The 26,012-nt window shown below is 39.1% G+C and overlaps 3 protein-coding genes across 7 annotated transcripts in view; all 3 read right to left on the bottom strand.

The window, feature by feature from the left end:
• Window positions 1-6,256: 6,256 nt before the first annotated feature.
• On the bottom strand, window positions 6,257-7,079 carry LOC117916597. Its single transcript, XM_034832711.1, has 2 exons — window positions 6,698-7,079; window positions 6,257-6,566 (listed from the first exon to the last, which is right to left on the bottom strand). The coding sequence occupies exons 1-2, from the start codon at window positions 6,937-6,939 to the stop codon at window positions 6,467-6,469; spliced, it is 342 nt and encodes a 113-aa protein (XP_034688602.1). The 5' UTR covers window positions 6,940-7,079; the 3' UTR covers window positions 6,257-6,466.
• Window positions 7,080-7,412: 333 nt separating this feature from the next.
• The window catches only part of LOC117915672 (serine/threonine-protein kinase TOUSLED), a 48,556-nt gene continuing 29,956 nt past the window's right edge, over window positions 7,413-26,012 (bottom strand). For 3 of the 5 annotated variants that reach the window (XM_034831301.1, XM_034831300.1, XM_034831303.1), the window contains 9 exons: window positions 24,595-24,661; window positions 18,035-18,101; window positions 17,239-17,336; window positions 16,936-17,115; window positions 16,552-16,762; window positions 16,128-16,392; window positions 10,218-10,272; window positions 9,807-9,968; window positions 7,413-8,107 (listed from right to left, as the gene is read on the bottom strand). In XM_034831301.1, coding sequence (XP_034687192.1) covers window positions 8,012-8,107; window positions 9,807-9,968; window positions 10,218-10,272; window positions 16,128-16,392; window positions 16,552-16,762; window positions 16,936-17,115; window positions 17,239-17,336; window positions 18,035-18,101; window positions 24,595-24,661 — 1,201 coding nt within the window. In that variant the 3' untranslated portion in view covers window positions 7,413-8,011. Of the gene's footprint in view, window positions 8,108-9,806; window positions 9,969-10,217; window positions 10,273-13,428; window positions 14,208-16,127; window positions 16,393-16,551; window positions 16,763-16,935; window positions 17,116-17,238; window positions 17,337-18,034; window positions 18,102-24,594; window positions 24,662-26,012 lie in introns of those variants that run through there. The other 2 variants (XM_034831302.1, XR_004651432.1) reach the window with 2 other exon arrangements.
• On the bottom strand, window positions 11,031-13,422 carry LOC117915673 (uncharacterized mitochondrial protein AtMg00810-like). The gene has a single exon (XM_034831304.1). The coding sequence runs from the start codon at window positions 12,239-12,241 to the stop codon at window positions 11,075-11,077; it is 1,167 nt and encodes a 388-aa protein (XP_034687195.1). The 5' UTR covers window positions 12,242-13,422; the 3' UTR covers window positions 11,031-11,074.

The raw sequence follows: 26,012 nt of genomic DNA on the forward strand, positions 1-26,012 counted from the left end.
ATTACAAATGAAGGAATTTTTCAATCTTTGAAGTGATAGGACCTCATTTTCAAAAACTATCCTATTTCTTTCCTTCCATACCATCCAAAATAAGCAAAGAGGAGCTGCCCGCCAAACCTTACTATGCTTCTTATCCTTTAAGGGAGCATGCCAACCTAAAAGAGTGTCTCTAACCGAAAATGGGAGGACCCAATTAACACCAAATAAGGAGAACAAGAGATCCCACAAAACCTTCGCCTTAGAACAGTGAATAAGGATGTGATTTATCGTCTCTTCTTCATCACAACACAAGGAGCACCTGTTAGCTAAATTCCAACCCCTCCTCTTTAGTTGGTCTTGAGTGAGCACCTTCCCCCAAGAAGCTTCCCAAGCAAAAAAACCCACCTTGGTAGGAACAAACGTACTCCAAATAATTCTCCATCGAAACGGGACTGCACTGCTGTGGTCAAGAGAATTGAAACAGGATTTTATAGAGAAAATCCCATCTTTCGTCTCATTCTACACCATCCTATCCTCTAAATCAGCATTCAGCCTCTTTCCTTGAATGATCAAAAGGAGTCTCTCCACCTCCTCCACCTCCCAATCATTGAAAGGTCTAAGGAAGCGGGGATTCCACCCACCCACTTCCCCCATTGAATCCCAACAGTCCGCAACCCTCGCGTCTTTAGAAACCACTAAATCAAACAATGAGGGATAGGCCTCACAAAGAGGAGTGTTCCCGCACCAAGTATCTTTCCAAAACCTCACCCTTTTACCATCCCCCACCGAAAAAGAAACATTGTTGAGCAACAACAACCCTTCCTTGCTGATTTCTTTCCAGAGCCCCGCCCTAAAGCCCTTCCTACCCCCGCAAGTGCTCCAACCTCCTCTAACAGCCCCAAACTTCGTGCCAATTATAAGCTTCCAATAGGAATCCCTTTCAACCGCAAACCGCCAACTCCATTTGCATAGAAGGGCCCTATTGAGAGTAGTGAGGTCTCTAATCCCCAACCCACCATTCTTTTTATGAGAACAAACAATACCCCATTTTATTAGGTGGGGCTTCTTCTCCAACGCTCCCCCTCCCCAAAGGAAATCCCTTTGAATTTTTTCAAGTCTTAATTTAACCACTCTTGGCATACGCATTAAGGACATGAGGTAGGTTGGCATACTCGCCAAAGTGTTTCGAATGAGAGTGATTCTTCCACCCTTGGAAATGAATTGCCTCTTCCATAAGGCAAGTCTCTTGCGCATCCTCTCTTCCATTCTGTCCCAAACCATCACCGACTTATGCGAAGCACCCAAAGGGAGCCCCAAATAGGTAGAAGGGAGAGATCCCACTTTGCAGCCCAGTTCAGCAGCTAGTAATTCAACGTTCTCCACTCTACCCACAGGCAAATTTTCACTTTTGTTCAGATTAATGCGCAATCCAGAAGTGGCTTCAAACCACAAAAGTAACCAACTTAAAAAAGCCAATTGCTCTTGGGAATCCTCGCAGAAGACCAGCGTATCATCAACGAACAGCAGGTGTGAAACTTGAATTCCTGCTCCTTCCCTTCCCCTTATCCTGCAGCCTGAAAGATAATCCCCTCTCACTGCCCTATTAACGAGGCTAGTCAAAGCCTCCATTCCTAAAACAAAAAGGTAAGGGGATAGGGGGTCCCCTTGCCTTAACTCCCTAGTGCTTCGAAAAAAACCGGTTGGAGAGCCGTTGATCAGAACAGAAAACGACGCAGTGGATAAACACCATTTGATCCACCCAGCCCATTTCTCCCCAAAGCCCATTTTTTGCATCACTGACAGCAAAAAATCCCAATTGATACGATCGTAGGCCTTCTCTAAATCCAATTTACATAGAACCCCACTTTCCTTCCTTTTCAGCAAGGAGTCTATGAACTCATTGGCTATTAACGCTGCATCAAGAATCTGCCTACCTTCAACAAATGCATTTTGGGTAGTAGACACCACTTTTCCCACAACCTTTTTCAATCTATTGGCTAAGACATTTGCAAGCAGCTTGTAGAGGCTTCTCACCAAGCTGATGGGTCTAAAATCGGTCAAGTCTTCAGCCCCGTCCTTTTTTGGGATTAAGACAAGGAAGGTGGTGTTCAGACTTCGGACAAACTTTCCCCTCTCAAAGAAATCTTTGAAAAATCCCATAATCTCGTCTTTGACGAAGTCCCAGCAAAAGTGCCAGAAAGCTAGGGTAAACCCATCCGGGCCAGGGGCTTTGTCCCCATTCAACTCTGAAAGAGCCAGGAAAACCTCCTCCACAGTGAACATTAGCTCCAGCCTAGCTGCCTCCTCTGCCCCAATGCTATCAAACTCAAGATTGTTCACACTAGGGCGCCAACCACCTGGATCCGATAAAAGAGACTGAAAGGCCCTCACCACTCCCTTTTGAATATCCTGCTCTTCTGACAGCCAGGTGCCATTGACTTTAATTTTTTTCAGGCAATTCTTCCTTCTGTTGGAATTTGCCATCTTGTGAAAAAATCTCGTGTTCTTGTCACCTTTCTTCAGCTAAATCTGTCTTGACTTTTGTCTCCACGAAATCTCCTCCATAAGCACCCATTTCTTGAAATTCTCCTTAGCCTCCTTTCTTGCTTCTAACTCCCAGTCATTTAAAACTCTTAGCCGCTCCTGATTATCCCAATAAGACACCTTGTCCAAAGCCAGCCTCTTGTTCACTCCAACTTTACCGAAAACTTCCGAATTCCACTCCTTCAACTTAATTTTTAAAGCCTTTAATTTTTCTGTCAGGATAAAACTATAAGACCCACTATAATTGAAACCTTGCCACCAGCCTTTTAACAGATCCTTAAACCCGTCTTCCTTTAACCACATATTCTCAAATCGAAACGGAGTTGGACCTTTCCTCACTCCTCCCCCATCTAACAGAATGGGAAAGTGATCAGACACCGGTCTTGGAAGAGAACACTGGATTACCCCACTGAAGTGATTCTCTCACTCCTCCGAAATTAGAAAACGATCCAACCTAGACCTGGAAAGACCATTCAGCCCTCCAGTCCACGTGAACGGCCCCCCATGGAGAGGCAAATCTCTCAAGGTCAACTCCTCAATCACCTCCGAAAATCTTCTCATGGATCCAGTGATTCTGCCTTCTCTACGACGCTCACTGGGAAATCTGACCACATTAAAATCCCCACCAATACACCAAGGGTCCGACCATAACCCTCGAATGGCACCTAATTCTTCCCAAAACAGCTCCCTATTACGTTTCAAGGTGGGTCCATACACTCCCGTAAAGGTCCACAAGAAGCCATCCTCGCAATTTTTGAAACGGCACGAAATTGAGAAGAGTCCCGCCTCCATGCCTACTAACTCCAAGACTCTCTTGTCCCAAATCACTACGACCCCACCAGCAGCCCCCCTAACACTCATAGCACCCCAACCTAAAAATCTTCCCACTCCAAGACTGTGGACAATCTCCCTGGACATATCTTGAATTTTGGTCTCCTACAGACACACCAAATCCGCTATTTGCGATCTGATCAAAGCCTTAATAACCTTCCTTTTGGCCCTATCATTGGCCCCTCTAACATTCCATGATAGTATCTTTATCTTCATCTAAGGATCGAAGTTCTAACCCCGCCAACTCTGACCAAAGATTTCTTCTTCTTCGCACCATTTTATTTAACGGACCACTCCAATTTTTTCAACTCACGATCAAACTTAGTGGATCCTGAAATCTCTTTCTTGATGTTCTGCTCTCTTCTTCTCTTAGTCCTTAGGAGCAGATTCAATATTTCACCTTCAATACCATCCGTCGAAAAACCTAGGAACTTACTGAATCTCGCCAAACAACTATCGTCCCACCGACCTCCTTTTTCTTCAAAATCTTGTAACAAAACCTCAACCTCACCCTCACCCCCCCTCCCATCACCACCCGAGGATTTCTCCCCCTCAGTATCCATTTCCCCAGTGCTGCCATCTGCCAGAATAATGCTCAAAGGAAGCTGCTCCTCTCCCTCAGTCACCGAGATCAAACCAGACAAGGCTGCCTCCTTCGCTCCAGCCCGGGCAAACCCAGAAGAAAGAGAAGAAGAAGAGAGCTCCCAACTCCCCACAGAAAAGTGAAGAAATGTCGACATACCTGGAGGCTTCGACACGCAACGCTTCGTCGATCATCTCCTCTTACCACCTCAGAGACTTCTAGCGGCTTCGGAGCTCTTGACATGCCGACAAAAGGGTCAGCGTCACCAGAAGTGCCTCTCGCCAAACTTATCGCTTGAGCCCTAGGACGAGAGGCTAAAGGAACTTCCCCAGGGTCAAGGGGGTCGGTGACTCCAATCGCTTCTACCTCCAAGATTGTCGAAATTGCCCTAGGACGAGAAGCCAAAGGTCCTTCCCCAATTAAAGCCTCTCCAACCACTGCTACGAGGCCTTCGAGCCCAAAGCCCGCGCCCTTCTTCCCTTCTTTGCAGCCCAGCTCATCAAGAGAGTTAATGGGCTTGGATTTGTGGCCCACACTCTTTAGAGAAACATTAAGAGGGCCCTGGCTCTCCCCTCTTTCAAAAGAAGGGCCCTGAAACACCCCAATGACAGATCCGTTGGGCCCAGAATTTGGCCCAAAAACAGAGCCATCCAACGAATTACAAGCAGACTGCTTGTCCCCTTTCACACGTCCATTAGCCGAACCTACCCTACCCTCCACTGCAGTACCTGCATCAGAGATCACAACAGGAGGGAAGGAGGAACTCCTCCAGTGGACGACACGTCAAGCCTACCCTGCTGCACTCTCCACTGCTCCACCTTCTCCCTTTGACTTCCACCATCTTCTTCTCCACCCCTTGAGCCACCCTCCCCACTGAGACTTCCCGCCGACACCACCTGCGTGAACCAAGGAGGAACCTCCCACCAAAGTTGCAGGGAATAACATCCCGACCCCACAACGATTTGGACAGAGCTGGGAAACTCCCTTTCCACGCACTTCACAAGGATCCAAGCCCACTGCATCTCAGACGAAGACAACGAGTTATCATCTATAGCTACAAATCCTCCACACCCATCCCCTATTCTTTTAAAAATCTCTGTGCTCCACAAATGAAGGGGAGCCCAACCACCCTTACCCAGACTTCTTTAGCACTTGAATCCTTGCAGAGACACCCCACCTCAGGGTTCCATCTATTCAAAACAATAACATTCTCCTTAATGTTTCTTACACCTTTAGCTAAAACACGTTTAGCCTCCCTTGAAGATTCGAACTCAAACAACAAGAAGCCTCTGCCTAACATAGCAACCCTTAGATTCCCCTTCAGAGCCCAATGTTGCGACGCCCATCTCCTAACATACTCCAACTCAGGAACGGGAGCTGAGTTGAGACCCCACCAACCTACCAAACACTGTCTCAACTGATCAATCCTTTCTCGCACCTCTCTTTCCCCCACCTCTAACCAGACAGACTGTCCTACCCTTCTCGGACTTATCTTAACAGCATCTGCATAGGATTTCAGCTCCACCCCTTTCTCCCGCCACTGAACCTTCGATTCTCCTTTCTCCCTCATCAAGTCCTCTAGTCCTTTAGGAGCCAGAAAGACACCTGATGGGGCCACGCCAAGATCTCTTAACCTCACGGCCAATAAATTCCAACCAAGAGACTGTCCCTTCCCCTCTAGAAAGATTAAACTGAACTTTTTTTATTTAGAGTCGCGCACTGAGCAGAGGATGAATCTCCCTGCCTCATTCAACCGTCGCTCCAACTTATACTTCTTGTTCCCCTCCTCCCAGCCAATGGCCCATCCTCGGTTATTAGACTCTCTGCAGCAAGTTTCTACTCCATCCAGTAAGCACCGTAAGCTCGCCTCCCCAAATCTAATCCAAGAGGAGATACCTTTGCATCTCTCCCATATGCACCCTTTCAACTTTCCTCCCAACTCAACCAGAATCTCGAAAGATTTGGACTCCACCACAAAAGAGTTTCTTCCTCCCCTAGGGCCACCAGCTTCTCTCCAAGCTCTCATTCTCTAAAACCTTTGTGCCTGTCTTTTTTCCTTTTCTTTGAAAAATGATTTATAGATATAAGATTAAGAAAACAATTCCATAAATTTTTTTTTTTTAAAAAAAGGCACTACATAAGAAGGGAAAGAAGTATGGACAACCATAGGTTTTTAAGTGAACAAGTATTTTCTAAATTTTTTATTTTTAAATTTAATGATATTTTTTTTAGATTTTTCTTAGTTTTTATTAAATAATTTACAATTAAGTAATGAAAATTTTATTCAATTATAATGCCACGAAATAAGAAGAACAGATGTTTCAATAATAAACATTGGATTATTGTTGTCAAGCTATTATTGAATAAGCAATGCTTGAGTACGAAATAGTACTTGATTATCAAATAGAATTTATTTTCTAGGCCTTTTTTTAGAGGACAAACGAGAGGGAGGTTTTCAAGGTAAAATCTCACAACCTACATATTGGAACATCATCATATGCTTATGGTAGAAGCTTGGTAGTGAAATCATTAATCAAGCTTCAAGGGCTTGAAATATTTAGCATCGATGAGATAGGTGCCAATGCTCAGCCTAACCGCCCATACATCCTTAGGCTTTCTGGACACGACTCTGCACACCAAAAATAAAAAAAAATAAAAAATCACACCAACACCCACTTATGATCTATCCATCTACTATGCAAAATTCATGAGCCTTACAAAATTTATAAATAAATAAACACATAGATGTCTGAGTCCTACCTCCCGACGTCTCCGGGCTTGACCAGACCGGCATTAGCCCTGAGGCAAGGGACCGAAGCCGCAGTCTTCAACACTTTGGGGGCCTCGATCACGATAATGGGTGACCCTATCTCCAATTCTGAAGTTTTTGGTGAGGATTTCTCCCCAAATTCGCACTTAACTCTCGTCTGCCGCTCTAAGATTGACTTGTTAAGAGGCTTTGACCCTGCTACACCGAATATGGAGGATAGAGATAAGGCCATGGCGATGATGATGATGATGACGCTTTTACAATAATACTGCGACTACTGCCACTGTTTTCTGAGCCCTTTACATATATTGCAATCTTTGCTCTGCTGGGCCCCAACCCTTCTCTCCGGGGCCATTCACTAATATGCTGCTCCTCAAACTTTGTTTATCTTTTTAGTTCTAGTCGTATATACCACCTCCTGTTTGAAATCTAACTTAAAATAATATTAACTTTTAAAAACTTAAAAGACATTAAAAAAAAAAAAAATTCTATCTCAAATTTTAAAAACATAACATAAATTTACAACTTTATATTAAAATTACTGTATATTTTAAGAAATTATTGCCATTCCTTAACACAAAATCCCTGTAATATGGGAAAAAAAGAACTTCAAAAAAAAAATTATGGTGGCCACTTCAATTTTATTTCCATTTTTTATCTTTAAAGAGAACTAGGGCATAAAATAGACATCCAAAACTCACTAGGTGAAAGGAACTTAATACAAAAACAAAATTATATAAATGGTTTATGGTCCAAACTTCCCACACTGGTATGCTAGATAGAGGACCCTAGTAATCCATAGGTGTAAGACCATAATCCCAAAGAGCCCAAACGTCTCGAGGTAAGCACGCACCAGAGAATGAGTTTACATGGAGCAAGCCCAATTTGGTGCGATACCATAATATTTAGGTAGCAATTCATCATCCAAAAATCTACTTGAACAAGCATAGAAAATAACCATCTCTGACATGTTCTTTCTATCAAATTAAATCCACTTTCTCCTCCTTTTTTTTTTTTTTTTTTTTTTTTTTTGCTTTTTTCTTTTTCTTGGAGGAAAAAGGAATATTCTTTTGAAGCACCTTACAAAATGAATACAGAGTAAAAACAGCAGAATTAAAGAGGGTGACACACAGATTGTTGGGTAAACAAGAGCAGGAGTGAAAAAATTTACAGACACTTGATAACCTATACAAAATTTCAAATGGACATTTGAGTGGATCTTCAACTCAAATGATCTAGGGAAGATTGTCTACCATTGTGCTCATTGTTGCTCTTCTTTTACCTTTGTTTGTTTGTGTTCACTATCATTTCTTTGAGTATGTGAGATATGGATCTTGAGCAATGGTTAAAACATCTGGTCTCTCTGCTTGATTATATGTTAGACATCGCCGAATCAGGTCCTGCACAATAATAAGAAAATGCAATCTTATTTTTCGAGCTATCATAAATTCTTTCCATGTCAGCATTGCCAGAGAGACATAGTACCAAACAAAAAACTTAAGTAGCATGTCTTGAAATCAGAACAATGTATATGGGAAGCAAAACAATATTAACCTGTTGTTGAAGAAGGTATTTGGTTGAACCCCTTTTACAGGCTGAAAGAAAATTGAAAAAGCATGGGGTTGTTGAAGAAGGTACTCATTTTGACTCAAGTCTTAAACCAATAAGACATTTTTAAAATCATTTGTTTTTTAATTTGTTACATTTTTTTTAAACCAATTTTGTCTTAATGGGAGAAGATGAATTTTGAAAAATCATTTTTCTTCTCTTCTTAACCTTTAACTTTGTTATAATAAACAAAATTCATTTTTGAAAATTTTAAATAAGTCTTGTTTTAAAACAAATTAAACTAAATTTTGTGCAATTTGAATGAGGAATAAATTTACTATAAATTAGCACAGTTTTCATAATTACAAAAAAAAAAAAAAAACAATATTTTTTGCACAATTTTTCTCTTGTTACTTGAGAAAATTTTCTAAAAAATAGTTACTCAAAAATAAAGCCAACAACATAAAAATCACTTAATTTGGATAAGAAATTAATATACAATGAATTCACAAAATTTCAACACCAAGGCCAAAATTCTACCACATGGGGCTATTATTTTTGCCTCATAATTTATCTCATTCTCAACCTCATTCAAAAATGAAAATAACCAACATTAAAAATCATAAAATTTGGATTAAAAATGAATTTAATACAAATTTTCAAAATTTGACATCTTATTGTATAACAAAACCAAAATGAACTATCATCAATTTCAATGAATTACAATTAAAAACACATAACATAAAAACACGTATTAACTTAGAAATGTTCTAACATTTTCTTAGCAACCAAGTATAATTAGAAATCCTAATTATTATCCAATTACCAATTTTCCACTTATCTCATGATTGATCATTATAAAACTTTTATTATGATAATAAATTTTGGCATTTGAAATGTTTAAAAATATATTAAATTATCTTTTTTTTTCTTTTTTCTTTTTCAAAATACTAGTTTTCAAATTAAAAGAAAAAGAAATATAATAATTAACTTTGTAGAAGTTTTCATGTAAAAATAAATAGATTTCTTAACAGTATTCAAACATTAATAAAAACAAACAACTTAACACTTAATAACATTCAGACACTAATAAAAAAACAGTCTAAACACTTAATTACATTCAGCTCTATTCAAATTTAAGTCTCATGGTACCTATCAAAATAAATTAAGTCTCATCGTGCATTACTACATAAAATGTTTTTTTTTTCCGAACTCAAGCTAGGTTGAGAAAGACAGAAAGACAGAAAGGGGGAGGAATATTCATAGTTTCTTAATCACCCCTCAGAGAAGAAGTGTTTTCCGGAAAAATGATACTAAATAGCATTCATTATGCATCATCTTGCATTTAGAAAATGAGCTTAAACTGAAAATGTTTTAACTTTTAACAATCAAACAGTAATCTTGTTGGATTGTTGAGCATAGACATAGTTTCTTCTATATCTTGGTTTTCAAGTTAGAAAATTGCACAGAAAAAAACTGAAAGCAAATTCCTACTGTACTGAACAAAAAACATCAATATTCAAGCACTTACAGAAACACTGGAGGACTCACCTTTGCCTCATTAGATACAGCTGGTCTTGATGGGAATTCCACCTTGCGAGCATTGATAATGGTGTCCTCTCGCAGTATCCGCTCTTGGGTCTGGTCATGCCCAAAAGGGCGCCTGCCAAAAAGCATTTGGTAAAATAGAACACCAGCTGACCAAACATCTACCTGTTCCAAAGAGATAGCATGTCAAGAGAGGCTGAAATCTGATTGACAGAAACAGCTGGGAGGACTGAATTATTGCCACTAATAAAGCTTCTTTTGAAGTCATGACACTCAAAAACAGAGAGTTCAGGTATTCAAGTAAAGAGGCTATCTGTTGAACAGTTGAACTACATGCTCACAGGAAAATTGGGAAGGCATTTCCTCCTCTTTCCATCTCAAAAACTTCACATGGGAATGCACAAAGTCGCTAACCTTTGATGATATGAGAGGTGTCTTGCTGAGCTCAAAGCACTCCGGGGGCAAATACCTGAAATGAACAAATAGGGAAGATACATAATGGAGCAGAGAGGCAAGGAAATCCACTGAAACATATAGAACAAATCTCAAAAGCAAGAAACTCTGAGCTTATGTACAGAAGCAAATAAATTTGTTCCTGTTACAGAAAGGGTACAGACACAAGGAATGATTGTTCTATAAAAAGGACTAATGAGAAGGGAAAAGGCAAAGAATAGTGCAACTAAGTGGAAGGAGGGAAGGATTTAAGGAAAAAAAAAATTGAAATCAAGGGTTGTAAATTGGGGATAATTTGAATGGAACAAACCATTAAAATTCCACTCATCCGAATTTATCAGGATGGTGTACTTTCTATTTTAGTCCCATTTTCTGAGATCACAATTTCTTTCTATTTTTTATGATCTGGTTCTCATGGATCATTCTCAATGCAATAGATAACAGAAAGAAATTATTTACAGTCCATTTGCTCAAACTTCCACAAACTAAATTAGCAATAAATAAATAACAGCACTCATTTATTCTCCATATTTCTTAAGGACATTTGGTTAATTAAAAAAAATGCAATATTTAACAAATATTGCAGTTGAAGAATAGGGTTTCACGGGAATAATTTTCTTTCATTGAGATTATTCTTTTATAGAGTTTACAGCATATACAAATCCTTCAAATTAGGAAACTAAATCACTGATTAAAAGGAAAGAATAACTCCTAACAATTACTTTCCTAAAAATACAAAGATTGACAACTAATAAATAATTTACAGCTTTATAAATTTATTTCTTTCCATATCAGTTTCGGTTTTCCAACACTCCCCCTCAAGTTGGCTTAAAGATATCTTCCATAGCCAGGTTGCCAACTAAAAAATCGAATTGCCTCTTGTGTAGTCCTTTGGTGAAGACATCAGCCACTTGTTCCTCAGTAGGGATATAGGTCATACAAACCAATCTGTTGTCTATCTTCTCTTTAATGAAATGCTTGTCCATTTCCACATGTTTGGTGCAGTCATGGAGAACCGAATTGTGAGCTACTAAAATTGCTGCCTTGTTGTCACAATACAACTTCATAGGAGATGAACCTGTCATCTTTAACTCTTCCAGTAATCTTCTTATCCACATAATCTCACAAATACCATGAGCTAAAGCTCTAAACTCAGCCTCAGCACTATTTCTAGCAACCACGTTCTGTTTTTTACTTCGCCACGTAACCAAGTTGCCATCTACAAATGAACAGTACCCAAAGGTGGACCTTCGATCCACTATGCTTCCAACCCAGTCTGCATCGGTGTAGGTTTCAATTTGTAGGTGTCCTTGTGACTTGAACAGAAGACCTCTACCCAGTGTCCACTTTAGATACCTTAGAATCCTGTAAACAACTTCAAAATGCTCTAGTCCAGGCGCATGCATAAACTGACTAACCATACTCACTGAGAATGCTATGTCAGGGCGTGTATGGGATAGGTAAATCAATCTCCCAACAAGTCTCTGATAAAGATCCCGGTCCTTCACATTCTTGGCTTTTGTAGGCTGCAGTTTTACATTCGGCTCTATAGGTGTTTCAACAAGCTTACATCCTAACATACCTGTCTCATCAAGAAGATCAAGAACATACTTCCATTGATTTACAAAGATACCTTCTTTGGACCTAGCAAACTCCATCCCAAGAAAGTATTTTAATGCCCCCAGGTCCTTAATCTCAAATTCCTCAGCAAGTTTCCCCTTCAGCTTCTCTAGTTCATTGCAATAATCCCCAGTTAACACAATATCGTCAACATACACAATTAAGATGGCTACTTTACCTTCATTTGAATGTTTGTAGAATATCGTGTGATCAGCTTGACTTTGAGTATATCCATAATGCTTTATTACTTTGCCAAAGCGCTCAAACCAAGCTCTAGGCAACTGCTTAAGTCCGTGTAAGGACTTCTTCAATTTGCACACTTTCCCAACTCCAAAACTTTTTTCAAAACCTGGTGGAAGACTCATGAACACTTCCTCCTCTAGGTCTCCATTAAGAAAGGCATTTTTAACATCCAATTGGTGTAAGGGCCAATTGGAATTTACTGCAAGGGACAACAAAACTCTAATTGAGTTTATTTTAGCTTAGGGGGCGAAAGTCTCTTAATAGTCTATCCCATAGGTTTGAGTAAAACCCTTTGCCACAAGTCTGGCTTTGTATCTCTCAACACTTCCATCTATTTTACTCTTTATTGTAAACACCCATTTGCACCCCACAACTTTTTTTTCCCTTGGTAAATCTACAACCTCCCAAGTGCCATTGTTTTTTAAGGCATTCATTTCCTCAAACACTGCCAATTTCCAACTCGGTTCATCTAGTGCTTCTTGAATATTTCTAGGTACCACAAGTTTTGAAATATTTGTAGTGAATGCTCTATAGTTGTCAGAAAGGTTACTATAGGAGATATATTTGGCAATGGGATGTTTAGTGCAGGCTCGGGTTCCCTTTCTAAGAGCAATAGGGAGATCAAGGTCAAGGTCCTGTGCAAGAACAATTGGGGTTAATCCTAAACCGGGTTCAGGTGCAGATATTTTTGGACTTGGACCAAAGTGTGATGGTAAACTTAGATCAGTAACAGAAGAAGAAGAAGCATGTATATGAGTAGGAATAGAAGGAGGGTTACCTGAGACATTTAGAGAGCCATTGCCAAGGGCTTTCGGTTGACCATGTGTTGGGATGATCGGCTGGTCTTTACTTCTTCTAGGGACTTTTTTCCTTGAATAAACCGCAGGCTCAAGATTGTTTCTATTTTTTTTCATTCGTAGTATTTCTTCTTCTAACAAACCAATTTCTTATTCGGATTCAGTAGGCTTAGTTTCCTTATTTTCTTTTTCAAGAGAGATATCAAGAATTACACTAGGCAAAGGTTCAACAATTTCCCAAAAATTTGGTTCCACTAATTTCTCCCCCTGAAGTAAATTTTTGGTAAAATATGGGATATTTTCCATAAAGGAAACATCCATAGTTGTGTAAAAACGTTTTGTAAGGGGATTAAAACATTTGTAACCCTTTTTATTAGGAGTATATCCTACAAAACACATTTTTCTGCTCTTGGGTCTAACTTAGATCTTGACCTTTTTGGAATGTGTACATATGTAGTGCAACCAAATATTTTCAAGGGTAATTCAGAATTAATTCGAGATTCTGGAAATACCTTTTTCAAGCACTCCAAAGGAGTGGTATACTGCAAAATTCTTGTAGGCATCCTGTTGATTAGATGTGAAGCAGTTAGTATGACATCCCCTCATAAGTATTTTGGAATATTCATGTAAAACATCATAGCTCGTGCTACTTCTAACAAGTGTTTATTTTTACGTTCAGCTATTCCATTCTGTTCAGGGGTATCAGAACACGAGGATTGATGTAAAATTCCTTTCTCGTTTGAAAAGGTTTCCAAAACTTTATTAAAGTACTCAATCCCATTATCAGATCTCAAAATACTGATTTTTGTTTGAAATTGGTTTTCAATCATTCTGTAAAATTCTTTAAAAATCCTTTCGACTTCAGATTTTTCCCTCATTAAATATACCCAACAAAGACGTGTATGGTCGTCTATAAAGGTCACAATTTTTTTCCTGAAATTGTGGTTACTTTTGAAGGTCCCCAAACATCACTGTGAAAAAGATAAAATGGTTTTGATGCATAGTAGGGTTTTGGAATGTAAGTTTTTCATTGGCTCTTTGCCAATAAACAACTTTCACATTGAAATGATAAAGGATCAACCTTTTGAAATAACACTGGAAATAAATGTTTTAAATAAGAGAAACTAAGATGGCCTAATCTGCAATGCCAAACCATTATTTGATCACGAACAGAAAGAGAACTAATACTACTTAGTCCTTGAGCAATTTTATTACTAGGTAAATTATCCTCGAAATAATAGAGACCATTGATCATCCTAGCATTGCCAATCGTCTTCCCCGAGCTTTGGTCCTGAAAAATACAATGGGATTCATAGAAGATAACACAACAATTAGAATCTCTAGATAATTTGCTAACAGACAAGAGATTACAAGTAAGTTTAGGAACATGGAGAACAGATTTAAGATCTATTCCCTCAGGGATTTTTATTAGACCTTTTCCTGCAATAGGTGAGAAATTACCATCAACTATCCGAACCTTTTTATTTCTAGGACACGGTGAATAGGATTCAAACATGTTTGAGGAATTGATCATGTGGTCGGATGCTCCAGAATCGATTATCCATGGAGTAGATTTAAAACGACAAGATAGAGCATATAATTCTTTACCTGTGTGTGCCAAAGAAACACTAGAAATACCGGATGTCAAGTTAGATTTCAGCAGTGCAAGAAGATGCTCCATTTGCTCAGTGGTGAAGGGGCTGGTCTCAGCCTCATTAGCAGTAGGAATAATGGCTCAGCCGCCTAGTTTGTCACCTGTTTTTCCTTTCCAATTTGCAGGTTTCCCATGGATTTTCCAACAATTCTCACGAGTATGGCGAGGTTTGTTGCAAAAATCACACCAAACCCGTGGTCTTTCATCTGATTTGCGTTGAAACGCAGCAGCTTTATTATAGCCTCCACCCGTGGTAACCAAGGCTGAACCTTCAATAGCAACTCCAAGTCCCTTCTGGCCCAGCATCACATTCCTCCAACTCTCTTCTCTTCTAACTTCTGAAAAAACTTCACCAATTGAAAGCAAGGGTTGTCTTCCAATGATTCTCCCCCTTACCTCATCAAACTCGACATTAAGGCCAACCAAGAACTTGAAGATCTGATTGTCTTCCATGGTCTTCTTATGATGAAGTCCATCCTCGACAGATTTCTACTCATAGGTGTTGAAGAGGTCAAGGTCTTGCCAGATCTGCTTCATGGAGTTGAAGTACTTTGTGACGTTGTCCTCCCCTTGTCGTATCTCACCAAGTTTGAGGGTTAATTCAAAGATCTGTGATTGATTCCCTAAATCAGAATACATCTGATTTACATTCTCCCAAAGCTCTTGTGCTGTTAGATAGCATATGTAATTAGAGCTAATGTCTTCTTCCATAGAATTCACAAGCCATGTCATCACCATGGAATTCTCAGCATCCCATATAGCATAGTTCGGATCATCCACTGCAGGAGCCTTCTTTTCACCCGTCAGGTAGCCCATCTTTCCACGTCCTTTGATGTACATCCGAACTGATTGAGACCATCTCAGAAAGTTGTCACCATTCAAGCGAATCGTGGTGATTTGGACAGAGTGAGATTTCGAGGTGGTAGGACTGATTTTTGAAGAATTAGTGATAATGGGATTGTTCAAAGAAGGTTGAGGAACAGTAGTGGACTCATTTGAAATATCCAACATGGTTTCAGAGAACAGGGATTGAAAAAGAGGAAGAAGGAGGATTTCGACAAGCAAATTGCTAGCTCTGATACCAAGTTGAAGAATAGGGTTTCACGGGAATAATTTTCTTTCATTAAGATTATTCTTTTATAAAGTTTACAGCATATACAAATCCTTCAAATTAGAAAACTAAATCACTGATTAAAAGAAAAGAATAACTCCTAACAATTATTTTCCTAAAAATACAAAGATTGACAACTAATAAATAATTTACAGCTTTACAAATTTATTTCTTTCCATATCAGTTTCGGTTTTCCAACAATTGAAAAGTAAATGACTCAAATGAAAGCTAAAGTTGGAATTAGCAAGTGAATCAGACAATGAATACAGCATGTTTCCTGAACTAGCAAACCAACCACTTTATGAAGACATAACATCAAAAAAAATGGCTCCTGTAACCACCAGAGGGGCTAATCAGTTAGCATTCTACTAATTTCAAACAGAAACAGTAGTGTCTTACAAACTTCCAAGGAGAGAGCATAGATGCAGAATTGATACACCACTCACCAGTATGTTCCAGCTCCCTGGGATGTAAGTTCCATTCCCTGGGATCCAACATCATCCTCCACTATCTTGCTAAGACCAAAGTCAGTCACTTTTGCTACACCAAGGTCATCAAATAGAACATTCCCTGGTTTCAAATCATAATGAATAATCTTTTGCGTTCTTTTGTTCAAGTATACCAGGCCTTGAAATATCTGGACAATAATAATCCTAGCTTCCCTCTCAGGTAATATAGGTGTTGCTTTTAGAACTGCATCAAGATCTTTACCTGACATCAAAGTATAAATGTAGAGAATGAGAAGCAGATTCTATAAAATCATTCCTTATAGCTCAGATCAGAATGTTGGTGCAGTACACTTTCTATTCACTACGTATGTCAAATGAATAAGACCTCATATAGAGAATAAAAGTTATGAGTAACATATACCACTACAGTACTCTAGGACAGTGCAGAACGCATTATGGTCAATCTCAAAAATGTCCCAAAGCCGAACAATGTGATGGTGCACCAAGGTTTTGTGAATGTTATACTCTCGAATCGCATGCCGTATGTAACTTTGCTTCTTCTCTTCACTCCACTGGGCATTCAAACCATGGAGCTTACATGCAACGTATCTATGCTCTACCAAGTCATAAGCCTGCTGGAAATTTCTTACTTCAAATCACTGCAAAAAGATGTAGTCTCACAATTGCCAATACAGGCAAATCTACAAAGTATTTCAACAAAAAGAGCTGATTGACAAAGTACATATTTGTTGAAAACATTTTAATAATCAAAATATACAAGACTTGAAAAAAAATAAAATTTGACCTTGTAAACTTCACTGAATCCTCCTTTCCCAAGAAGGTTCAGAAGGGCGTATCGGTGGTTCAGAATCTGAAAGTTGTTAAAGCGAGAACCATCCTCATCCCTTATACGTTTCATTTCACGTATAAGCCTTCCCTTGTCCAGTTCATAGCGATCCCTCTCACGCAGAAAAGTTTCTTCTTCCTGAAGATATCCAAAACCCAATGACAAAGCATGAACAAATATTCAATCAACTTTCATTTTTGTATCGCATATTGTAATATGTTGAAGACTAAAACAGCAATCAAAGAAAGAAAGCAAACTTACACGTTTGATACTTGCAAGACGGGATTTATAGATCTCATCATGAATGAGAAAATCTTCTTCTTGCACTCCAGTTTCCCCATCAATTCCATCACCCTTATCTTAAGCCACAAAAGTTTAATCAGCTCTCATGCTCTTTCTAAGAGAACTAGAATAATTAACTGGTAGATGTGGACTATATGAGAACAAAAAAAAATACTAATATATATTTCTGCCTCAGATATGAGCCATAAATTCATATATCAAACTTTCAAAGACATTCAAAACTGGTGAGATCCTGTTAGTGCCCGCATGACAGAAAACTAAATCACTTGAAATGAAGATGATATCAATCAACACATTAAATGAACATCCAACAAATGTTGTATAAAAAATCTGACAAATGAAAGGAAGGAAAGGTATACAGGCTGGATTTGTGCAGCAACAAACATGGAAATAATTTCCCTGGAAAATACAATAGAACTAAGAATTTGAACTTCAAAGTCTCAACACCTGAAATGAACATTCAAACAACATTACATGAAATATGGATATAATTGTCCTGAAATGTCTATTCAAGTAAGGGCACACATGCAGGCATGTCCAACCTCTCCCCAACACCCACACACACACACACACACAGTCCCACATCACAAATCTAAGGATAGAATTCACCGTCGCTGAATTCTTGAGTCAGAAACAGATCAGGAAGACAGTGGTCATAATATAATTGAGAAACCAACTTGTCTCAAACAATCATATAAACCAAATAACCAATATATAAATTCCAAATTGAACATTTGTAAAAATAACAGCTTACCAGATTGTCGTTTTTTCAATGACTTCCTCTGGCGCTCAACAGCCTCCTTCATTTCTAATAAATGCCTCTAGAAAAAATATACATATATATATATCCATGTCAAATATCATCTAGAAATTGTTCAGCTTGGATTCATATTTTAAACAAAAAGAAGTGAATTCATCAAAATTTTAAAAACAATATTTTCTATGATATGATACCAGGTATAATTAAAGTTCAGAATCAGGCTTCTCAATTTTATAAATTAATATTTATCATACATAATAGCTTCAAGTGAAAAACAATTAACTGAAAATAGTTCAGACACCACAAAAAGCGTGTCTGTGTCTGTGTGTGTAATGAATTGCAACTAACAAATGCAGGACAAAGAAGCCATGAAATGTGTATTTCTCTTTACCAATGTGTTCTTTTTTCAACCTTCTAAAAATTGCCATCCTTTCTGTTCACAAACATGAAACCCAGCTTTTTAAGGCCCCAAATGGCATTCTGCTTTTAGGCTATCATCCAAACACCAGGAAACACTAGTTTAGCTAGTTTCCAGAAATTCCAGCAACCAGTTTTCTAGCACTCCAGTAATTTGAGACCTTACCATGACCCCTAATAATTGGCTTCCATCTTTAAGAATCCTAAATCATATTTTTGCTGAACTTCAGTCACCAATAGTCTCATTGTAAGATGCAACATCTATAGTTTCCTAGTACTGTCCTGAATCACAAACTCCTTGTAGAGACTAGTTTAAAACCATATATTAGATGATGCCAGATGAAACATATCAACTCTAGGGGAGCAACTGAAAGTCATTTTTTGAGCCAACTTGGACTTGTAAATAAAATAAAATAAATAATTATATCACAAATCCTAAAACTATAAACTGCGCTGAAACTCAGTCACCAAAAGAGTGATGGAAAGAAGCAATATCTAGAGTTTCCTAGTTCTGCCCCAAATCACTAATTCCTCTTAGGAACTAGTTTCAAATCACATATTAGATGATGCCAGACAATACATATCAAATCTAGGGGAGAAACTAAATGTCCTTTTTTGAGCTAACTTGGACTTGTTAAAATAAATAAATAAATAAAATAATAAAAGCATAAAGAGGTAATAGCAATAATAATAAACAAAAAATCCAACAACTAGATAAATAAATAACACTAAAATAATAATAATAATAATAATAATAACAATAATAATAATATGATAATGATAATGATACTTTTGTTTTATAGGTAAGATCAAAAAGTACATATATAAAGAGGAGACACCAAAACAATGTCCCAAAGTATATAGGAAGTATAGAACGAAGGCTTAAAAGCTCACCCAGGTAGGAAAGGGAGAAAAACAAAAAATATCACATGCACTCACTTAAAGCCTAATCAATCAATAAAGCTAACAAAGACTCATATCTACAGACACCCTAGACCAAGACCACAAATTACATACAAAGTATTTTTCATCCTTTAAATTGATAACTCCGTATTATCAAACACTAACACCCTTCCACACTGTCCAAAAAATACATAAAGGGGCCACCTTCCAAGACTTTTTAAGGGCTTCACCCACAAAGAATCCATGCCACCCAATGAGAGTCTCTCTAACCGAGTAGGAGAGAACCCAAGTCACCTCAAAGAGAGAAAAAAGCAATTGCCAAAGAATCCACGTCTTTGCATAGTGAAGAAGAATATGATCGATAGTTTCTTCTTCAAAGTGGCAAAGAAAATATCTATTTGCCAAAGAAATCCCCTTCCTTTGGACTTAATCCAAAGTTAAGGCTTTCCCCCAAGTCGCCTCCCATACGAAGAAGCCACCATAGGTGGCACACAAGATCTCCAAATGATGCTACTTGGGAACAAAAAAGGGTTGTCGGGCACCAAAACCGAATAAAGAGATTTAATCGAAAGGTTCCCACTCCTTAAGACTATCCATATCACCCTATCTTCCACATCCCCATGCACCCTTTTTGCTTGGAGCTTCGTCAAAAAGCGCTCTACACTTTCAATTTCTCAATCATTAAAGGGCCTAGAGAATCGAGGAGTCCATCCACCCTCTTCACCTTCAGGGTTCTAAACATCCGCTGCCTAAGCTTCCTTAAGAAAAGATAAGGCAAATAAGGAAGGGAAGGAAACACATAGTGACTCATCACCATACCACTTGTCCCTCTAGAATCTCTCTCTCTGACCATTTTCCACTGAGAAAGACAATCTATTGCTCAAAAGATCCCACTCCTTTCTTATGGATTTCCACAGACCAATACCATGCCTATCTCTAGCCTCACGGGATCTCCACCCCCATTCATCTTCTTCGTGTTTCTGACTAATGACTTGCTTTTATAAAGCCTCTCTTTCATTGGCAAAACGCTAACTCCACTTGCACAAGAGGGCTTTGTTCATCGCAGAGAGACACCTCACACCCAAACCCCCCTTCTTTCTCTTCGAACAGACCATCTTCCACCTTACTAGGCGGGGTTTCTACATAAGAGCCCCACCACCCCAAAGAAAATCCCTCTAAACCTTCTCCAACCTCAACCTATCCTACCTTGGCATGCAAAAGAGACACATGAAATAGATGGGCATGTTCGATAGAGTACTTCAAATTAAAGTGAGTCTCCTTCCTTTCGAGATCTACTATCTTTTCCACATGGCTAACCTTTGGCAAAACCTCTCTTCAATCCCATCCTAAACTGCCACAGATTTGAAAGGAGCCCCTAAAGGAAGACCCAAGTAACAAGAAGGGAGACTGCCCACCTTACACCCCAACTCCAAAGCCAAGTCATCTATATTGTCCACCCTTCCCACAAGAATTAGCTCACTTTTTTCAAAGTTGATTCTCAATCCAGAACAACCCTCGAACCACATAAGTAGCAACCTTAGAAAAGTCATCTAATCCTACAACACCTTACAAAACACTAGAGTATCATCAGCAAATAATAAATGAGAGATCTAAATCCCAACACCGCCCTTACCCCTCACCCATCACCTAGAAAGATAGCCGCCACTCTCCGCCCTAAGAACTCTGCATTAATTGTTTTTCAACCTTGAGTCTACGACCTCATTAGCAACCAAAATTGCATCTAAAATCTGTCTACCCACTACAGAACCATTTTGGGACTCAGCGATCACTTTGCCCACAACCTTCTTAAGTCTATTTGCTAACAACTTGTAGAGGTTGCCCATTAGGCTAATTTGCCCAAAATTTCTCTAGTCTTCAGCATCACCTTTCTTTGGAACAAGAACCAGAAAAGTAGCATTCAAAGACTTAACAAATCTACTCCCCTCATGGAACACTCTAAAAAACCTCATCACCTCTTCCTTCACAAACTCCAAGCTAAAAAGCTAAAAAGCCAAAAAGCCAAAGCGCCTTAGTGTACCCATCCGGGTCTGGTGCTTTGTCCTTGCCTAGATCAAAGAGAACAATGAACACCTTTTCTTTCAAGAAAGGAAGCTCTAGCCTTGTAGCCTCACAACTATCTAAACACTTAAAGGTCAAACCACCTATAGTGGGTCTCCACTCCCCCTCCTCCATTAAGAGGTTCTGAAATACCCAACCACACTAACTTTTATCTCATTCTCCTTAGTACACCATCTGCTATTCACTTTCACCTTGGCCAACCAGTTTCTTCTTTTGTGGGCTTTTGCTGTCTTATGGAAAAATCTGGTGTTACAATCACCCTCCTTCAACCACACTTCCCTTGATTTCTCTACCTCCAAGAAATTTCCTCCTTGAGTACCCGTATACTCCTCCCTTGCCTCCTTTTTGGCTTCAATCTCTTCTAAAGACAAGGTTGTAACCTACAAAACACCACTTGACTAAGAGTTGCTCCCTTTCTAGCCTCAATAAAGTTGAATACTTCTATATTCCAGGACTTCAAGACAGCTTTTAAAGCTCTCAGTTTGGTAGCCAAAACAAAACTATGGGATCCATTAAAATTCAGGCGCACTCACCAATTCTTTAGCAAATCTTTGAACCCCTCCTCCAACCAACCACATATTCTCATATCTGAATGGAGAGGATCCCCTTCTTAGGCCTCCCCCATCTAGCAAAATGGAAAAGTGTCAAAAACTGGTCTAGTAGAACACACTACAAGGCCCCATTGAAAAGGTTATCCTAATCTTTTGTCACCAAGAACCGATCAAGTCTAGATTGGGATTGGTTATTCAGCCCGCCACTCCAAGTGAAAGGGCCCCCCTATAGAGGGATGTCTCTCAACTCCAACTCCTCCATAACCTCTAAAAATCTCTTCATGGCTGGGGTGAGGCCTCCTCCCCTACTACGCTCCTCGGGGAACCTTATCATGTTGAAGTCCCCTCCGATACACTAGGGGTCACTCCATAATCCCCTAATTCCCCAAGCTTGTCCCAAAAGCACTCCTTGTTCCTTCTGCACACCAGGCCATACACCCCAATGAACACCCACAACCCACCATCCTCTCAATTCTTAAAGAGGTACGAGATTGAGATTGAGTAAACCCCCACTTCTAAACCAACAAACTCCATCACCCTATTATCCCAGTACACCAAAATACCTCTTGCTACATCCCTCAAATTGAGGGCAATCCATTCTAAACATCTGCCTACCCCAAGGCTACGCACAAGCCCACCAAACATCTCTTGAATTTTGGTTTCCTACAAACAAACCAAATCCACCCTTTGTGACTTAACCAACAATTTAATTATCTCCCTTTTGTCAGTCATTGGCCCCTCTCATATTCCAGGATAGGATTCTAATCTTCACTATCCATTCAAGCTTCTTGAGTTCCCTTTCGAATCTAGAAGATAAGGACTTCACCCTTCTATTAGTCCCTTCATGACCCTTTTGGTCAATTCTCTCCTTCATCCTCTTGAGAAGGTACGGACTCTCCTCTTTAAAACCTTCTGTTAGCATGCCTAAGCACCAGCTAAACTTATCAGGCAACTGGAGTACCCACCCTTCTGGTCGTTCCCCCTCTTCCACTTGAGAACCAACAATCACCTCCAAAACCTTCAGGGAATCCACCCCAATCGAGACAAGCATGAGCTCCATCGAAAACCCGCAATCCACCAGACCACGGGTTTGCTCCTCTAGGCATTCACTACACGAGGCACTCTCTTCAGCCAAGATTACCTGCAGAGGATCACAATCAGTTCTCTCTAATGCACAACACTTTAACCAATGCCCCCCCCCCCAAAGTCTCATCGGTTAGCAAGAAAGGAGTAGAAGAAAAGAGGCCCTGTAATCCCAAAGAAAAGAGGTTGGGAGAGAGAAGTAGGGTACTTGGATGCCTCCACCAGCAATGCTTCAATGGCGAACTCCAATTGGCTTGCTTACATCCCTTCGAAGCACTTGGTTCCAATGGCCAGCACCTCCTTCGCCCTCTAATCTCCATCAATGAAAGGCTTTGCAAGAGCCCTAGCCTCTTTAGAGAGAAGGGGCAGCCCACTAACAGCATTAAGGGAATGGGCCGATGCAACCTCAAGCCCACACTTCTCTTTAAAAGCCTTTGCCTGGCCCATTACCACTCTCCTGGGCTTTGGACCCCTCAGCCCAAAACACACGGTCCAAGGGCTTCACAGGCAGACTCCCACCTGGGCCCAACTCATCTCCCTTCCACTCCTCCACACTGCCCGCTGGCCCACCACCTTTGCCACCTAATTCTGACTCCTCTACAGTACAGTACTCTCTGCAGGTCTACCACCTTCACCTTCTGCACCACTTTTACTTCCTCCACACTCAAACAGCACATCAATCCCAGGAGCTGCCTCTCCCTCACGCTTACTCCAGCGCATGAACTTAACTCTTCTTCATCCCTAACATCTCGCCCTAACCATAACAAAAAGGCACTAGCAAAAGGATTAAGATAAATTATGATAGAATGTGTTAGTGATACTTATGCAACTAATTATGGTTTCTTAATCATAAACGAAAACCTTGAGTAACATCTCACTGGAAATAGGAAAAAGGGTGGAATTTAAAATACATGATTTGGTAGTCTGCAAAGTAATAAATAAGAGCCAGCAACTTCATTTAGATATCCCAGTTCAAAGAGTATAAACAGCAGCGATTCACAAACTTTTACTCAAGATAGAAGCAGTTTTAGAATGCTGACCAATTTTCACAAGTTAAACTAAGTAACAAAAAGTTTGCTTGAGATAGAAAATTGCAACTATGCTGCTTATAATTAAGTTAGAGATGAAACAGATTTAACAACTTACAAATGACAAGATACAAATTACAAACACAAGTATAATTTACAAGGATCAAAAGTACCATAGAACAAGGATAAGAGAATATCATGGAGGATATCCAAGAGCATGTTAGGAACCTTAGTAACATGAAAAAAAAAAAGTAGCGTAAGACCCGAAGACTGTACTTACTACGTAGCTTAATTTCTAGTTCTATTGTGTTAAATTATTAAGCATCATACAGTAGGATCCACCATTGTAAATTAATGTTCACATTAAGTAATAAGTTAGTAAGTACAAATTTTATGAAGGAATAGATCAAGAAGTAATTTGCCACAGATAAAGATATAAAGCAAGCATATGAAGAGAAATTCACTGGTTATAACAAATCAGACAAGAACATACAAGATGAGCATTGAGATCTTTCAATGTTTGCCCATCCTCCCATGTCTCAGATATGACAGTTCCAGCTCTGCAATAAAAAGAAGATCATTCAAACAAACTTTAAATACAATGAGTAGCACAAAAGAATTACATGAGAATTTTAATCCTCAAAGACTAAAAAGGTCAGTTCAGTTGGCATTTTCTTATTTTAAAACTAATAGTAACAAGTCCAGAAACAGAATTGAAGAAACATCTTTTCATACAGTGGTCCTAAATACTTGTTTAAAATAATCATGTTGAATAGATAGCTAAGAACTATAGCATTTTCCTATGCCACAGTCATCAATATGAATGGAAAGCCTCCCTGTAGGCACAAAATCACATGCATACTCACATACATATCTAGAGCATTCACCAAATGAATGTGCCAAATTTTTTGCATAGCACACCAACATGAATCATTTACCATGTGAATAAATATTTTTATCCTCACCAAGTTGTCACTAAACCAATTCAGTAAAGGCAGTGGATTTGATGTCAATATAATGTCATTAGCATGTGCTAAAACACAAGTCCAGTAAAAAGTGCATAATGGAATAGTACTATCAGTTTAAGGGAAGGTGATATATAACTTGTGCAATGTTTCTGAGTGCAATAAGAGCTATCCTTTCACTTCATGATAACTATTATGTGAAGCTAAAAACACAGCAAACAATGGCAAACCAATAAACATTGTTGGTGTTCTAATAAATAATTGCTAAATGATTTATGCCACCAGAACTATAATAAAATAACCAGATTCAGTATCATAAAAATTGGAACCTTTTTTCTTTCTCAAAACAAAACTACAGTCATTAAAAATGAGACGGAAGCTGCACACATGCATAAACTTCAAAAAATAGGTTCTTTTATTTTCATTTTTTTTATAGGTAAGAAAGAATTTATCAGAAGAAACCCCTAACAAAAAGCAGTGCACAAGAAAAGAGAACAACAAAATCTTAGTGAGAACTCAAACAATCAATGAAACCCAACAAAGACGTAGGACCACATCCAAAGATTTCTTGGACCACAAGAAAAGAGAACATAGAAATGACTTAGTTAAAGCTTGAACCACTGCTCCAAATCTTTGAGAGTCCTCCAATTTTGTTCCCTTCATTTATAGTCGAAAATAAGCAAAAGGGGGTCATTCTCCAAACTCACTACAATTTTTTTTTTTATAAGAGCTGTCGTGCCACCCTGATAAACCTCTTTTTCCCGATTAAGCAAGAACCAAAGAAAGCTGAAACTAAAAAAGTAGCACAAAGCACTAACTAGACCATAATAGATCAATATGTGGTTGGCTGACTTTTCCTCACTCTCACACAAACAATCCCTCTATTTCCCATCTCCGAGTAAGTAATAGCTTGGAAAACCTACCAACCACTCCTAATAGCTTTCCA

The sequence above is a fragment of the Vitis riparia genome, chromosome 6, assembly GCF_004353265.1.
Source record: "Vitis riparia cultivar Riparia Gloire de Montpellier isolate 1030 chromosome 6, EGFV_Vit.rip_1.0, whole genome shotgun sequence".
Taxonomy (NCBI): Eukaryota; Viridiplantae; Streptophyta; class Magnoliopsida; order Vitales; family Vitaceae; genus Vitis; species Vitis riparia.